General features: G+C 42.1%; 2 protein-coding genes across 3 annotated transcripts in view; one reads left to right on the top strand and one right to left on the bottom strand.

Moving 5' to 3' along the window:
- LOC138638271 (SLAM family member 5-like) overlaps positions 1-4,725 on the top strand; it is a 109,151-nt gene extending 104,426 nt beyond the window's left edge. The window contains exon 5 of the mRNA XM_069727456.1: positions 4,570-4,725. Within this exon, the coding sequence (XP_069583557.1) occupies positions 4,570-4,593 (24 nt within the window). The 3' untranslated portion in view covers positions 4,594-4,725. The remainder of the gene's footprint in view (positions 1-4,569) is intronic.
- Positions 4,726-12,916: 8,191 nt separating this feature from the next.
- Positions 12,917-17,781, bottom strand: part of VANGL2 (VANGL planar cell polarity protein 2) — a 138,867-nt gene continuing 134,002 nt past the window's right edge. For both annotated transcript variants that reach the window (XM_069727429.1, XM_069727437.1), the window contains exon 9: positions 12,917-14,637. In XM_069727429.1, the coding sequence (XP_069583530.1) occupies positions 14,377-14,637 (261 nt within the window). In that variant the 3' untranslated portion in view covers positions 12,917-14,376. The remainder of the gene's footprint in view (positions 14,638-17,781) is intronic.

Here is a 17,781-nt window from a genome sequence, read left to right as displayed (position 1 = left end):
ACACTGACACTTGGGGTACAGGATAATAGCACTGACACTGGGGGTACAGGATGACACTGACACTTGGGGTACAGGATAATGACACTGGCACTTGGGGTACAGGATAATAGCACTGACACTTGTGGGTACAGGATCATGGCTCTGACACTTGGGGTACAGGATAATGGCACTGACACTTGAAGTACAGAATAATGACACTTGGGGTACAGGATAATGACACTTGGGGTACAGGATAATGATTACAGTGACACTTGGGGTACAGGATAATGACACTGACACTTGGGGTACAGGATAATGATTACAGTGACACTTGGGGTACAGGATAATGACACTGACACTTGGGGTACAGGATAATGGCACTGACACTTGGGGTACAGGATAATGACACTGACACTTGGGGTACAGGATAATGACACACACATGGGGTACAGGATGATTACAGTGACACTTGGGGTACAGGTTAATGACACTGACACTTGGGATACAGGATAATGGCACTGACACTTGGGGTACAGGATAATGACACTGACACTTGGGGTACAGGATAATGGCACACACTTGGGGTACAGGATAATGGCACTGACACTTGGGGTACAGGATAATGGCACTGACACTTGGGGTACAGGATAATTACACTGACACTTGGGGTACAGGATAATGACACTGACACTTGGGATACAGGATAATGACACTGACACTTGGGGTACAGGATAATGACACTGACACTTGGGGTACAGGATAATGACACTGACACTTGGGGTACAGGATCATGGCACTGACACTTGGGGTACAGAATAATGACACTGACACTTGGGGTACAGGATAATGACACACTTGGGGTACAGGATAATGGCAATGACACTTGGGGTACAGGATAATGGCACTGACACTTGGGGTACAGGATAATGGCACTGACACTTGGGGTACAGGATAATAACACTGACACTTGGGGTACAGGATAATAGCACTGACACTTGGGGTACAGGATAATGGCACTGACACTGGGAGTACAGGATAATGACACTGGGGGTACAGGATAATGGCACTGACACTTGGGGTACAGGATAATAGCACTGACACTGGGGGTACAGGATAATGACACTGACACTTGGGGTACAGGATAATGACACACACTTGGGGTACAGGATAATGGCACTGACACTTGGGGTACAGGATAATGGCACTGACACTGGGAGTACAGGATAATGACACTGGGGGTACAGGATAATGGCACTGACACTGGGAGTACAGGATAATGACACTGGGGGTACAGGATAATGACACTGACACTTGGGGTACAGGATAATGACACTGACACTTGGGGTACAGGATAATGACACTGACACTTGGGGTACAGGATAATGGCACTGACACTTGGGGTACAGGATAATAACACTGACAGTTGGGGTACAGGATAATGGCACTGACACTGGGAGTACAGGATAATGACACTTGAGGTACAGGATAATGGCACTGACACTTGGGGTACAGGATAATGACACTGACACTTGGGGTACAGGATAATAGCACTGACACTGGGGGTACAGGATGACACTGACACTTGGGGTACAGGATAATGACACTGGCACTTGGGGTACAGGATAATAGCACTGACACTTGTGGGTACAGGATCATGGCTCTGACACTTGGGGTACAGGATAATGGCACTGACACTTGAAGTACAGAATAATGACACTTGGGGTACAGGATAATGACACTTGGGGTACAGGATAATGGTACTGACACTTGGGGTACAGGATAATGACACTGACACTTGGGGTACAGGATAATGGTACTGACACTTGGGGTACAGGATAATGGCACTGACACTTGGGGTACAGGATAATGACACTGGCACTTGGGGTACAGGATAATAGCACTGACACTTGTGGGTACAGGATCATGGCTCTGACACTTGGGGTACAGGATAATGGCACTGACACTTGGGGTACAGGATAATGGCACTGACACTTGAAGTACAGAATAATGACACTTGGGGTACAGGATAATGACACTTGGGGTACAGGATAATGGTACTGACACTTGGGGTACAGGATAATGACACTGACACTTGGGGTACAGGATAATGACACTGACACTTGGGGTACAGGATAATGACACTGACACTTGGGGTACAGGATAATAGCACTGACACTGGGGGTACAGGATGACACTGACACTTTGGGTACAGGATAATGACACTGGCACTTGGGGTACAGGATAATAGCACTGACACTTGTGGGTACAGGATCATGGCTCTGACACTTGGGGTACAGGATAATGGCACTGACACTTGGGGTACAGGATAATGACACTGACACTTGGGGTACAGGATAATGACACTGACACTTGGGGTACAGGATCATGGCACTGACACTTGGGGTACAGAATAATGACACTTGGGGTACAGGATAATGACACTTGGGGTACAGGATAATGGTACTGACACTTGGGGTACAGGATAATGACACTGACACTTGGGGTACAGGATAATAGCACTGACACTTGTGGGTACAGGATCATGGCACTGACACTTGGGGTACAGGATAATGGCACTGACACTTGAAGTACAGAATAATGACACTTGGGGTACAGGATAATGACACTTGGGGTACAGGATAATGACACTGACACTTGGGGTACAGGATAATGGCACTTGGGGTACAGGATAATGGTACGGACACTTGGGGTACAGAATAATGACACTGACATTTGGGGTACAGGATAATGACACTGACACTCGGGGTACAGGATAATGGTGCAGCGCCCCAGAGTCCTGGTCGTTGCAGTAATGTTATTCTTCCACCAGGGGGAGTGATATTACGTCTGATGGCACTAAAGGAGTCCACCCTGCCCGGTATCACAAACCATACACTACACTTCACACTCCAGTCCACCAGAGGGAGCAAAGGTTCTATCTACTAGGCCACTCCTCACGAGGGTAAAACTGGTGGGTTGGATAGTAAGTTAGTGAGACTCTGCCTGGGCTTCACCCAGGGAGTTCCTGTCAGGCAGACAGCGGGAAAGGAGGAACACCACAAAGCTGCAGACAGAGGGCCCCAGACAGGGGTGGGATCCTGTCAGAGGCCTAGACAGAAAGACACGGAGCTGCACCCTCCCCCACGTGCGGCAGCATCCTAAGAAAGGATACGAAGAGAATTGTATTGTAGAAAGTGAGACACAAAGTCATAGCACAAGGAGAAAACCATAAGGAGTTCTGCCCTGAAAGAGGCTGCCTCCTTCTGAGGCGCATAGCCGGTGGCCGGAACACCGAGGGAGTAATAGACTCTGCACTTTACTTCAGAGACCGGCAGGACAGTCAATTCCAAGTTGGCTGCCTGAACTAAATACCTAAGAAGACACGGTGGCAAATTGTGGGGGTCGGGGTGTCTCTAGGGTCCCTATAAACAAGCCTCAGGCCATCAGTCATATGGGTTTGTCCTATCCACACCATCTGGGGGACAGAGAGGAAGAAATAACATCTAGAACATCTACAGCAGTTGTGAGGACCTTACCGAGTTGCTCAACAGGGAGGTACTACAACACCCAGGAGCTAGTAGGAAGGCTACTGAATTCCACCTGGATAAGGGGACTCTGCCTGCCCCGTGGTCTGGTGCTCTGGACTGTGGATGTTGATGCCTTCAGTAAAGGTAAAGAGACTGCAACCTTGTGTTCTCGTTATTCCCTGCGCCTTACAACATCCACCATCTACACTCTGGGAAGCCCTGGGGACACACTTCACCTGTGGGAAGGTATACCATCTAGCTGCCCTAACATCACCCCAGCGGACCCCTAAGCAGCGTCGGTCACCCTGACCGAATACCACAGGTGGCGTCACAAACATTATCCTATAAACTGTTGTCCTTTTATTGGACGCCCCTCAAAGGGCCACGGACCGGGTCAAGCCACTGTGACATCCCCACTGACTACAGAAGGGCCCGGATCTGAGTACCCCATTGCCCTGACGTGGGGGCGATCCAATGACACTAACACTCGGGGTACAGGATAGTGACGCTGACACTTGAGGTACAGGATAATGGCGCTGACACTTGGGGTACAGGATAATGACACTTGGGGTACAGGATAATGGCACTGACACTTGGGGTACAGGATAATGACACTGATACTTGGGGTACAGGATAACGACACTGACACTTGGGGTATAGAATAATGACACTGACACTTGGAGTACAGGATAATGACACTGACACTCGGGGTACAGGATAATGACACTGACACTTGGGGTACAGGATAATGACACTGACACTTGGGGTACAGGATAACGACACTGACACTTGGGGTACAGGATAATGACACTGACACTTGGAGTACAGGATAATGACACTGACACTCGGGGTACAGGATAATGACACTGACACTTGGGGTACAGGATAATGACACTGACACTCGGGGTACAGGATAATGGCACTGACACTTGGGGTACAGGATAATGACACTGACACTTGGGGTACAGGATAATGGCACTGACACTCGGGGTACAGGATAATGACGCTGATTTGTTTGTAGCGTTTCCTTGATTATTGTGCTTTTCCATCTATTTCTCCGCAGAGCAGTGATGGCTTTTCTGGATGAATCTGTGACCGTCATCTACCAGTGGAATCTGGACATTGTTACTCCCCATCTATATTTTGCATATTATTGGGGTTTTCTACTATGAGACAACTCCTCCTAGGGTGCTATACAAAGTCACCATCTATAATTCCCTCCTGGACCGGCGCTGCTCCTCTGCGCTCAACTCTGTGTCATCTGCCAATCACCTAACATAAATCTCAGGCGACCGCTGCAGAGGACCAATTGGTTGTTGCCTCCACTATTCCATCAGAAGAGCAGCGCTGATTCAGGAGATAAGTATATTAGTTGTTGTTTTTTTTCACTTTTTACAGCATGATTGGGCAATTAATAAAGGGCTGTCAAGTAAAGACAACCATGATGAGTAACGACTGACTCGAGGGGTCTGAATGGATAGAAGTTGTAGTTCCCCGCACCTTCAGTGGATGGCAGTGTTTTTTTTAGTGGACCAGCAGGGATATCACTAATTGGACCCTAAGGATATGCCAGTGTGTAGATCGCTTTTTTGGAGTGTTATACATCACAAAAATGTACCCAATATATGGCTGAATAAATTAATCCAGAAAAAATGTAAATCCTTTTTGGAATTATTAGATATCACAGAAATGTACCCCACGCTATGGAATACTGTATGGGTGAGTAACTGAACCCATAAAAAAATGTAAATTTTTTTTTTGAGTGCTAGATATCACATATATGAAATACAGTAACTCCGCAAACTCAAGAGTGCAGTGGCACACTCTTTTCTAGCTGTTATTATAGAACTAAAAGTCCCAGCACAATCATAAACCGAGTGCAATAGCAGTAGGTCATATAAAAAAGGTAAACTAAAAATAAATGAAGGATAATTCACCAGTCGTCACCGAATGGTTCTGTGCCGTTCCTGCTATGATAAAGGTGATCTGCTGCAGCAAGATGGGTTAAGCCTTCTGTTTAGAACACAGCACCACCTAGTGGCCAGAGAAGCACCTACAAGCTCTGCAGACACCGCAGATGTGGAGGCGTTATGGTGGTTGTCTTGTATGTTCTGTGTGTATCGTAATATTTGTTTCATTAATATTTATATATTAAAAGACTAAAATAACTAATCTTGTGCAAGGGATGGAATAAAAAAAACCCTCATACCTCTTTTACCATGTAGATGCCACGAGTTGAGCTGCATTGCCACTCATTTTCAGGTGCCAGTTATATAATGGACAATAATGAATATGTATAACTCTAAAGTTCTTCTGTTTAAGAGCGATCGATATGGTAGACATATTGGGGATTGATGTGCTAGGAGGGTGCCCTAGGTAGCATATTTGGGTAACAAGTGTGCGACTCTGGATAATGCTGGGGACATCTGGCTATGCCATGTACAATGTGCAAAATGTGTGATGGATCCGGACATTTCCCTCCATTCAGGGTCAGTTGCAGAGAGCAATAATAATAATTTAGCGGACAGTCAAAAAGCAAATTTGAAGGAATGAGGCTGATCAGTAGTATAAGGCCGGCGTCAAACTTACCGTATGGAAAATCGGTCCGAGTCTCCCTGCTGAGAGTCGCACGCGTGTTCTCCGTATAGTTATCCGTGTGTAATGCGTTTGCAATGCGATGATGCGATTTTCTCGCACCTATGTATCCGTATGACATCCATAGGATACGTGTATGGCTTTTCCTTATTGAATTTAATGGCTTAAGTGGGCTGAATTGAGGAAAATGTGTGCGGATTTCTCACAAGTCACACTGATGGTCCGTGTAGTGTGAGTTTTTCTCGCACCCATAGGCTTTCATTGGCGAGTCTCGGCCTAGATACGCAGACAATCTCAGCATGCTGCGATTTCACTTCACGTATAATACGGCTGAGAAAATAAAGGATGATGGGAGCTGCCCCATAGATTAACATTGGGCCGAGTGCTATGCGATATTTTCTCGTATAGCACTCGCCCGTATTCCACGGTAGTGTGACCCCGGCCTTAGAGTCTATCTGAAGCGGTCCTGGGCACGGACAACAGGCTGTCCGGCAACGACCAATTCAGATGACGACGTGTCAAAAGAAGAGCAGAAGAAGAGAGGTTGCCTATGAGCCATTGAGGTTTCACATCTTGTAGACAGAGAATGTCATCCTTGTCCCGCAACAACAATTAACTCATTTCCTTTGAAAGGTGAAATGAAAAAAAAAAATGAAAAAAAAGACACAGTCGATGGTCACAGGAGGTCCCAGCATCACCAAACCAATGTAAACTAATTGCAATTAAATAAGACTTTAAAATGAATGTCTAGCCTAAATCTTTTCAATGGTGGGCCTAAAATAATCTATCACTTTTAATTTTCTAAAACAAAGGTCTAAAGCCCAATCATAGATATTAATAAATAACACGCAGTACCCGCTGGCACCTATAGAGGGAGCTGTGTGTTACATTAGTTAGTTCCAAAGTTCCCTCTAATGGTGGCAGGAGGAGGTCAGAATTTCATCATGTAACTCATGTCTATGTGCGGGATTTGGAACGCTGTATCAGAAAAACAGGGAACATACATAAACAAGTGTCATCCTCTGTGTGTGCTGCAATGTAGGCCATAGTGCCACAAACAATAAGCTTTTAAGTTTACCAATTTTACAAAGAATTTCTCATTAAAACAAAATAACCCTTCTTGAATAGAATTTTTGTTCCCTAAAATTCTTTGTCAACCAAAAACACAAAGAAAACTTCAAAAAGGTGTTTATTTTATACAAAAAGATTTTTTTTTTTTAGAGTGTTATTCTAAAATTTAAGAAAAAAATTCTAATGCCATACGATCTCCAAATCACTGCAAACTGTATAAACAGGCTTTGTATACACTAAAAAAAAGACATTTTACAGTATTCTACAGGCATGCACATAAAACAGCCCGGAAGAAAAATAAAATAATCAAATATGCAAGAATTTATTTTACAATCACAGCCTTGTTCATAAATTTCAGGAAAATCTTGTGTCTCTGGAACATTCGTCAAGTGCCCGTCAGCAGGATTGTGCTCAGTAACCTACAGACAGTGTCAGGTCGGCGCCGTTATACTGATTAAAGAAAAACCACAAGTCGGATTTCATGTAATCTTTATTTTCAGTTTTTAGTCAGATGTGCTCGTGCCCCGGGGCGGCCTGTGGAGGTGTCTTCATGTGGTGCTCTGATTAGGTATTCATAATGCAGACTGCTGACAGGACACTGATCCCTCACTGACCTGCCCCCTAGTTTACATAATGAATATTATATATACATACTGGAAAAAAACAAAAGCAAACCCTTCTGCAGGCAGGGGCTGGCTGTGGCCCCTGCCTGCAGCATAATCGCACGTTTCATGTCCCAATAATGCATGTTCTTTATGTTATTCAGCTAGAAAAAAAATCTATTTGAAAATGGCGCCCGCTGTGCATGCACAGTAGCAGCTTTCAGTGTATATAGAGGTGATCTGATAGCTTCTACTGCGTAGGTGGCGCCAACTTGCAAGAGAGAAAAACAACATTTCCTCCTCCAAAATGGCGCCACCCGCGCCTGCGCAGTTGCAGCTATCAGTGTGTATAGCTGTGATCCAAGAGCTGCTACTGCACAGGCGGCGCCAACTTACTGGAGAAGAAAAAAAAATCCTCCTCCAAGGTGCCTGCGCAGTACCAGCTATTGGATCACAGCTGTACACACAGATAGCTGCAACTTCGCAGACGCGGGCAGCGCCATCTTGGAGAAATTTTTTTCTTCTTCAGTAAGTTGGCGCCGCCTGTGCAGTAGCAGCTCTCGGATAACCTCTATATACACGGATAGCTGCTACTGTGCAGGCAGGGTGTGCACCATTTTCAAATGATTTTTTTCTCTTGCTGAATATCATCAAGAACATGCATTATTAGGACATGAAACGTGCAATTATGCTGCAGCGGAGGTACCACGGCCGGCGCCTGCCTGCTGAAGGGGTTTTTTTTTCAGTATGTACAGGTATTCATTATGTAAACTAGGGGGCATGTCAGTGAGGGATCAGTGACCTGTCAGCAGTTTGCATTATGAATACCTAATCAGAGCACCACATGAAGACCCCCCACAGGCCGCCCCAGAGCATGAGCATATCTGACTAAAAACTGAAAATAAAGATTAAACAACAAGCACAAGACGGATTTCATCACCAGGAGTCATTGTAATCAGTATAACGCTGCCGACCTGACACTGTCTGTAGGTCACTGTGCACAAACCTGCTGACAGGGGCACTTTAAGGCTGGGTTCACATTGCGCTAACGTCATCCGTTACATAGCGGCACTAACACAATGTAATGGATGCTTCAGTGCACCCATGGACTGCAATTGTGTAGCGCATATCTAATGCATGTCATAATCGGCATGCGTTAGCGATGTGCCGTCATTCTGTGACAGACCCTCGGATGCAGTCTGCAGCGTTTCAGGGTCAGTCACCGCTAGCACAGATAGAGCATCTGCGCTAGCGCGATCGGATAACGCAATCTTTAACGGCACTTGCGTTAACGCAGTCCGTTAAATAATAATAATAATAATAATAATAATTTTTATTTATATAGCGCCAACATATTCACATATGAACACATGATTTGAACGGACTGCCCTAACGCAATATGAACCCTGCCTAAGAGAGAGTGCAATGATCTGTCAAGGTCAGTAGAGGTCAATCTCATCAGGTTTTTGGGAAAAGGTAAATGAATGTTTTCACTTTTTGTATTTGGGGGTGTTTACCTAAAACAAAAAATTCTGGACATATTTTTCCTGCCATTATGCCCAGCCCTCAATCCACTAATGTAAAGAGCATTTGTAAAGGATGGCCCACTGTCTTCAAAATGCAGATGTTGATGTACCTACCAGATACCAATATCAGTCATAAATGTTGAAAAACCTCAAGATACCTAGTTTGGATAGAAGTAAACTCATCTAAAGAATACTCAAATAGTCAAAGGCAGCCATAGGTGGCCACATGTATTGGCCAATGTAAGGAACAGACCACACATTTTTCGATGTAGAGGACAATACATTTTTTTAGGGACCCAATAACCCAAGTTTTTGTACCATGTGCATAAAAGATGAACTGCACCATTACGGAGGTCTGATGAAAGAAGAAGTCTTAGTGACCATTAATGCTAATGGGTACATCTTCTTTTAGATGAATATGGATCTTTCCATGTACTAGAGATGATCAAATAGATTCACAAGATATCCGCATCAATACTCCATGGGAGCTGGAGGAAAGTCCTTAGTTGGCACCCAAGATATACGTCATGAAGTCTCGTGAGCCCAGTGACTAAATCTCATGATGTTGTAGGGTCTAGAATGTTAGCATTAAAGGGGTGGCCAAAGAAGTTGACAGGACCCTTGTACTGATGTGGATATGGGACCAGTGTCCTGCAAATTTTTTTGCTCATCTCTACTACGGCATGAGAAAGGCTCATTTGGAGCCGAAATGTTGCCCAGACATGTGGGTCTGAATAAATCCTGCACATTATTCAAAGGATATGGAGTACTGCCTGTTTTTTTGAATTTTACTACGAATTGAAGAAATGGTCAAAAAACTATTCCAGTAGATCAGAACCCATTCGTAAAACTACGTTTAAGATAGTCAGGCAGTTTTAACACCAAAAGTTACTTTTTTAGAATGACTTGAGACTTAAACTGAAGGATATAAGTAATGAAAAAAATAAAGGTATTAAAAAACATAGCGTCAAAACAAGGAACTAAGCAAGAATAAAAGACAGTAAAAAAAACTAAGTTAGTCTTGTGTTTGAGCATAGGGTTTACTACATTAGCTCTAAAGGCTATCATATTATGAGGCAGCTGTTTGCCAGTCAAAGTGAGGCACTCACTGACCTCAAATTCAGATCAGCAGCAAAATAACAGGTCACGTCATGAAAAGGTTGCAACAAATTTAAGAATAATTTCCAATAAACTCATTCTGTTGGATCTTTTTCATGGAAAAAGAAAAACTGAAAAGATTTCTAATAGTGGACCTGTTTAGTATCTCCACAAGCACACGTAGCCCGTGAATAGTCTAACCCAAGGGGAACTTACATTAAAGGAACCTTTGTCCTTGGTGTCAAATTAGGCTTAGTTCCAAGAAGTGGTACATTTTTTGCTAAGCTAATCAGATAACCTCCTTTTTGAAGGCTGATCTTTTCGTTCATTTTATGTTGATCCCACAATTTGCCGTCACTGTATTGGACAAATGGGAATACCAAGTGAGGAGCAGAATACAAGGAAAACATGATTAATCCCATCCAAAAATGGAAGTCATAAGGGCAATGTGCCACAAACACGCAAATTTTATACAATTTTCTCAAACATGCAGATGAAAATTCGATTTGGCAAAGCTAATTGGATGATGCACACATTCATATTTTTGATTAGCTGCCCTGAAGAACCTTTCCAGGTGCAAAAAAAAAAGTCGTTCTTCAAGGCAAATTTAAAGTGCGACAACTTTTTGAAAACCGTGTATAAAAGTAAAAACTTAGAGGCTCATTAGAAGTTGACTAAAACAAGAAGAAAACATTCAAGGGTAAAGACAAATCACTTTTTTGCCAATAAAAATTTATTTTCTAAATTAAGTCACAGTGATAATCAGATTTGAGGAAAAAGATTTACAGGACCTTGGTTCAGCCGCCATGGCAGTAGTCTGTGGCTGCCGGACTAGAGCAATGCGATACCTGTGACATCCTTAGCACCTCTTCAACATCATAACATTGTGACGTAATAGATACGTGGAGTCACGGAAGACTATTAATCAGAAAAGGCCTCGAATATGCTGCAGGTAGTAAGAGGTACACAGTGACCTGGTTCGGTGGCCATGGACTACCGACGTGGTCATGCAAATCCTTTTGCTCAACCCTACCCTACAATTCCTGTTGGCAATTGTGCCTTAAAATTCCCACAAATTACATTTGATAGAAAGTTATTGAGAAAGCTCAAGTATGGGCTCATACTTCCAAAGTACAGCTGCTTCATAACAGTGCCTATAAGTTATTATTATGAGGCCATAGGCGCTTTGTGTTTTGATACATAGACATTCCATGGGCATCATATTTTCTTTTAGTAGCAATGCTTATGGCCAGTTTCAGAAAGACATACATGTAACACAGTCCGGTCATGAGACCCCACGGTCAGGCCGAATATTCATATCCGAATACGGACCATGTTTCATGGACTTGTGAAACTGTGTAAATGTGAGACCGTCATAATAAGGCAAGCGATGACTCACATTTCTTGCTTGTTCTCATGGAATCCATAAGAAAACAAAAACAACTTTATGAAAACACAACGATACAGTGTGAACCAATGGCAGGCTATAGGTACGGCATCACAGATCTTTAATAAGACCAAGTGCATGAGGCAGAAGTCTTAAGACAAAATTAATGAAACAGTGCCCCCAGTCCAGCCAATCGTATGACAAAAATTATTGGTCGGTTTTAAACAGGCAAAGTTTAGGGGTTTTTTTCTATTGGGTTTTGGCATTTCAAAGTGGTGAAATTTTTAATTATTTTTCGGAGTAAGATATTTTTTTATTTTAGTTTAAAAAGAGTAGCTATTTATTTTTCTTAATCAGTCATTGCAAAATGACAAATCTATTGCCTTGTTTTGCTTCCTTCTCTCTCAGTTTGCTGAAAATGCTGGTTTATCTGCTTAGATCATGCTCTTTTAGATGCTGCTTTGAACTGCTGTTCTAGCAAGTATCTGTACTCCAGACACTGTTTACAAATAATCTTCCCTCTGAGGGAGGGGAGCAAAGTAGTTCACAAAGAGAATGTATGTAAACAGTGTCTGAGTCGAGATTCTTACTTAGAGCAGCAGTTAAAACCAGCTTCTAAAAGGCACGAACTGGGCAGATAAAACAACCCTTTCAGCATAGAGTTTAGGAGAGAAGGAAGCAAAATAAGTTAATGGAGTTTATTACAATACCAATTAGGACTCATGTGAAAAACTCTAATATGATCACACAACGTGTGAGTAGAATGAAGCCCCTTTTCTTACATTTCATGTAGAAGCAATTTGTCAGATTCTGACAAAAGTAAAGATTGTTTGAAATTTCCTATGTTTAAGGATTTCCAGGAATTTAATTTTGTACTAATTTTTTTTAAACCAATTCAATGTGTACGGTAAATCCTTAATTTGAACATGACGATGGTGGCTACAGTGGAATGAAGAATCTTAGCATTAGTTTCCATTTCATACATGTGTTAGGTGCTGGATGGGAAATATACCCTTTAAATCATTTTTCAGTTTCTACGTGGGGCTGAGATGAACCCCAACTGATTAACAAAATAGCCAGAAACAGGAACATCCTCGCACACATCATTTTACTCATTTGTCAACAAATAAGTTAGGTAGTGTAAAAACAACTTTATTTATTTTTTATTTTTTTTACGTCCTTCAGTAGTGAGAAGCTAGAAACGTTAAAGTCCTTTTTATATTAAAAGTGAGACATCACAATGGAAATTTTTTTTAAAAAAAGTAAAATGTTTCTGTAAACACCACATCCTACTGTCTTCTCATCTTGTCGAGAGAAGGTCTTATGAAGAAAGCTGAAGCCAAAAAAAAAAAATGAAGATATTTATAAAAAAAGATGAAAAAAAATAGGAAATTAATTTTCACCACTCAACCAAAAAGGCTATAGACTGAAATGAAGCAACGTCACACGTAAAATGATCATATCGACATAAATAGGCAAGCCAATCAGGGGGGTCCATAGATTGTAGACTGTAAACGAGATGACAAGGCTGTTAGTGCACTTATAGGGGGATCGAGTTAATCCACAGACACAATATTGGAATGTAACAGTTTGTAATTTCCTGGTTGGCACCCATAAAACAAAAAAAGATGCATAAAATAAAAAAATTATGTGAAAAAAAATTCTAGAAAAGTGTATGATGCACTATGAAGGTGAATTTACATCTGAAACCACACTGGCAATACATTTCTGCAATTAAAAAAAAAAAGCTTGATATCCTGCCTATATATGTACATTTACAAATTTGAAGTTTCTATTTTGTACAAATTAGAAATATTTTTGGGAGAAAAAAAAAAAACAGTGCCACAGTTTAGTGGTTTTTAAGCAAACCTGCCTGGGTTATAAAACATTTGTGTCAATAAGAGAACTATTTTTTTTCTTGCCATCACGTCACATCGGTCTTTTTTGATGTTATGGAGGAACTTTATCTAGAAGGACCACATTGTTTCATGTCAAGAGAATCTTCTGGAGCATTCAATACTTCCAAATGTTGAAGGTGGACCATGTGGGGACAGCACCAGGAAATTCAGAGGATAGAAAAAGCATCAACTGATAGCCCTTTGATTTTTTTTGGCACCAAATATTTGTATCCGATTATGGCCATGGCTGGTGAAGATGAGGTCCTGAAAAAAAAAACTCCGGAGTAGGTCTTCTTATTCCTGAAGTCTCAGCTGATGGAAACAGTAGTAGATCTCAATTATTGCCAAGATGGAAAGAGGATATAAAATAAGGATTACAAACCAGACAGAAGCATCGGCTCCATGGTGAGAATCATTGAGCCAACTGGTAGCTGGAAGAATGGGGGTCTAATTTCCCTTCATAAAATGGAAGTAATGATATTCCACACATGGACAGAGTTGAAGTTACCAGTAGTTCCTGTTTGGTGCACACCCAAGGAAGGCATGTTGAGGTTTCTGTAAAAAGTCAACTTTATAGTTCATAGAAGCCACCAGAAAAAAAAAAAAAAGGACAGCCACAGATGTACAAAAGGATGTGGCCATCGTTCCTTTTTTTTTTGTATTCCTGTCCATCTGGATGAAGGTCATTACATTTCAAACTGAGGTCTCTGACTGAAGTCTCATTACAAATTTATGTGATTTGGGGTCTACAAATTCTTCAGAGAGCTTAAAGAAGGGTATCTTTTTGGTGCTGACCACCAAACTGAAATCTTGACGCTTTAGAACAAATACAACCCCATCTTTCAATCCATTGGTTACTGGTTCCTCACTGACCAAAGTCCACTGTTTAGCCAGCCAGCGGTCTTTGTGATACTGGATAGTTGGTCCTGGAGCCAAGTACCTCTCAAGAAAAGCCTGCAGGGGAAACATAAAAAAAATATAAAATAAACTGATGACACCCAAATCTTATTACCGTTCACAAGAAGAGCCTTGGCGCCTCTCAACCAAGAGCACATGCCAAAAATTCCATATTTGAGAATTTGAAAAGCAGATTTACAAATTATATTGCTCGAACATTCTCCACACCATATAATATTTAGTTCGAGTTGTCTTGAACGTGCTTGGTTGCCTTAAATCACAAGAACATATAAGGAGTATGCCTGGTTACCAGAACAGCACTACGGAGGAGTGACGAGGAATAGGTAGGCAAGGCTAATTTTTTCTTCCTTTGTGCTATGCTCAGCTGCTCAGCCAAAAATTTTAAAAAATAAAATAAAAAAATAAGAGTGAATAGGGTTTTGTGGCCAAAAAGGCTGAATGAATAAGACCATCTGAATAGATGTTCCATGACGTTTGTGGACTTCTTTCAGGTATTAGAAGTGATTCATACAGATAATCCATATCAATTGCAAGAAATATAATCCTCTTAGACCCTTTTGTAATCTGATCATCAGTCAAAAACTAATAATAAAACTACACAACTTTTCTGTATAACACCTCAGTTTCACAAACTACCTGGTTTCAAACTTCACTAAACCACTTGTAAAACACATTGTGGGCAATTCTGTTCTTCTGCCTTTGTTAGAAAAGCTCATTTCAAACTTAAAACATGTAATTGTTAAAGATGAGCGAGTCTGACAAAATTCTAGTTTGGCAAATTCAATCAAATTCGACCGGGAACTCTGATTGGCAGCAAATTTATTCCTAGTGAATCAAATGAGCCATGATTGTTGTTTAAAAAAAAAAATCCCTTTATTGTGCTCTGAGGGTTCCCATAACATGGTAAATAGATAGGCTGGCAAGTGGAAGAACAACAATAAATGATCATACTTGCCTAGCCTCTCATGTCCCCCATCCAGGTCCACACTACCTTCCTAAGGCCCCCGCTCAACGTCAACACCGATCACCTCTTTAATCTTGGCACTTGTTGGGCTGGCTAGGCTAAGACACATGCATGTTGTGTATCGCCCCACTTGACATCGTGTGTCTAGGCCTAGCTGGCGATGGAAGCACTCAGGAATGAGGAGCAACCTGAAGGGAGAAGGAGCCCAGCAGCAGAGGGGTGAAGAAACTTATGTGAATCGAATTCCCAAAAATCTGCGAATTTTGGACAAATTCCATTAACTTAGAATCTATTGATTCATCAACAGTAATTAAAATATTACTAATATTTATGGGGGTTTTTGTATTAAATTTGTAGTAGGAAACCGGATGGAACCACAAGAGATTCAAGATGACCAGACAGGAACCTCTGTGGTCTTAGCCTAAAAGAAGCATTAAATGTTTAGAAAAGAAAAAAAATCAGGGACCCAATCTCCACAATAACTCATCGACAAACATAAGCCAAGTGTATATAATCTGACAAATGGTTGTTTTTAAAGATCTCAAGAGCTTCTCTCAGACTTTTATTAAAGGCTTTGGGGTGTGATCCACGCATCTGCTCAGCGTACAACAAAGACTTCTGCAGAGAGCCCATGATTAAATATGAATGAAAGATGTGAATATTTAATAAAATGTGAGTGCTAGGTACAGTAAAGCCTTGTCGTGTGAAACCAATAGCTTTGTAGGGGAGATGATTGTATTCTTTTACTAGGGAACACTAGGGGGCATGGTTGTACCTTAAAAAATATCAGATTACATGTGGAAAATTTACAGCTAAATGGGGACAGGAATTAAGCCTCAGTTTCACAAGTTGTCCTACGGAAGCTTAACACCTCTGCGGGAAATGTTTCACAGGTCATGTCAGAAGTAAATAGAGAGGTATCCGATAGTGCAAGCACCAAACCCGCAATAGAAAAAAACAGCACTGAAGATGAAAACATTAACTGCGATCACAAATATTCGATGCTGTATCAGCCTGAGGCCAAATCTTAGAATTTCCCATGTCCTGTGACACCTAGGAATTCCAACTTTGCCAGAAAAGTCAGAACACTAATAGTTTACAATCACTGGAGAAGGACATCATGGTCCGAAAAATAAAAAAAAACAAGGTGAAGAGGAAGACCAGCAACTCATCGGCTTTATACTATCAAGATAGCCGCAGAGAAGACCCTGGTGGTCCTATCTAGACCTATTACAAGATAGAACTTCCTACACAGCGTTCATCCATCAAGTTCCCGTGGCTCGATATAGAGTCTAAGGTTATTAAAAATAAATAAATAGTTTACAATCCAGGGAAATTATCATCAAGCAAGGGTGATGACCAAACCAAGTCCTTCGATTTCAATATGTCAAACCTCAGGTTGAGTTAGATCAGCAAGTAATGGGTGAAGAACTGTTCAAATTAGATGATCGAGGTTCTACAGAGGTTCTTTGAGATTTTGTGTACAAGAACCAATGGTTCTGTGACTATGTCTCCAATCTACTTTCCAGTCAAGGAAATCTAAGGGTACCGTCACACTATACCATTTCGATCGCTACGACGGTACGATTCGTGACGTTCCAGCAATATCGTTACGATATCGCTGTGTCTGACACGCAGCAGCGATCAGGGATCCTGCTGAGAATCGTACGTCGTAGCAGATCGTTTAGAACTTTCTTTCATCGCTGGATCTCACGCTGTCATCGCTAGATCGGTGTGTGTGACACCGATCTAGCGATGCGATCCAGCGATGCGTTCGCTTGTAACCAGGGTAAACATCGGGTAACTAAGCGCAGGACCGCGCTTAGTAACCCGATGTTTACCCTGGTTAGAAGCGTAAAACTAAAAAAAAAACAAACAGCACATACTTACATTCTGGTGTCCGTCAGGTCCCTTGCCGTCTGCTTCCCGCACTGTGACTGCCGGCCGTAAAGTGAAAGCAGAGCACAGCGGCTGTGCTTTCACTTTCACTTTACGGCCGGCAGTCAGTGAGTGCGGGAAGCAGACGGCAAGGGACCTGACGGACACCAGAATGTAAGTATGTGCTGTTTGTTTTTTTTTAGTTTTACGCTTGTAACCAGGGTAAACATCGGGTTACTAAGCGCGGTCCTGCGCTTAGTTACCCGATGTTTACCCTGGTTACCCAGGGACCTCGGCATCGTTGGAGAGCTGTCTGTGTGACAGCTCCCCAGCGACCA

The sequence above is a fragment of the Ranitomeya imitator genome, chromosome 1 (assembly GCF_032444005.1).
Source record: "Ranitomeya imitator isolate aRanImi1 chromosome 1, aRanImi1.pri, whole genome shotgun sequence".
In the NCBI taxonomy this organism is placed as follows: domain Eukaryota; kingdom Metazoa; phylum Chordata; class Amphibia; order Anura; family Dendrobatidae; genus Ranitomeya; species Ranitomeya imitator.
This window is presented reverse-complemented; position numbering and strand designations above follow the sequence as displayed.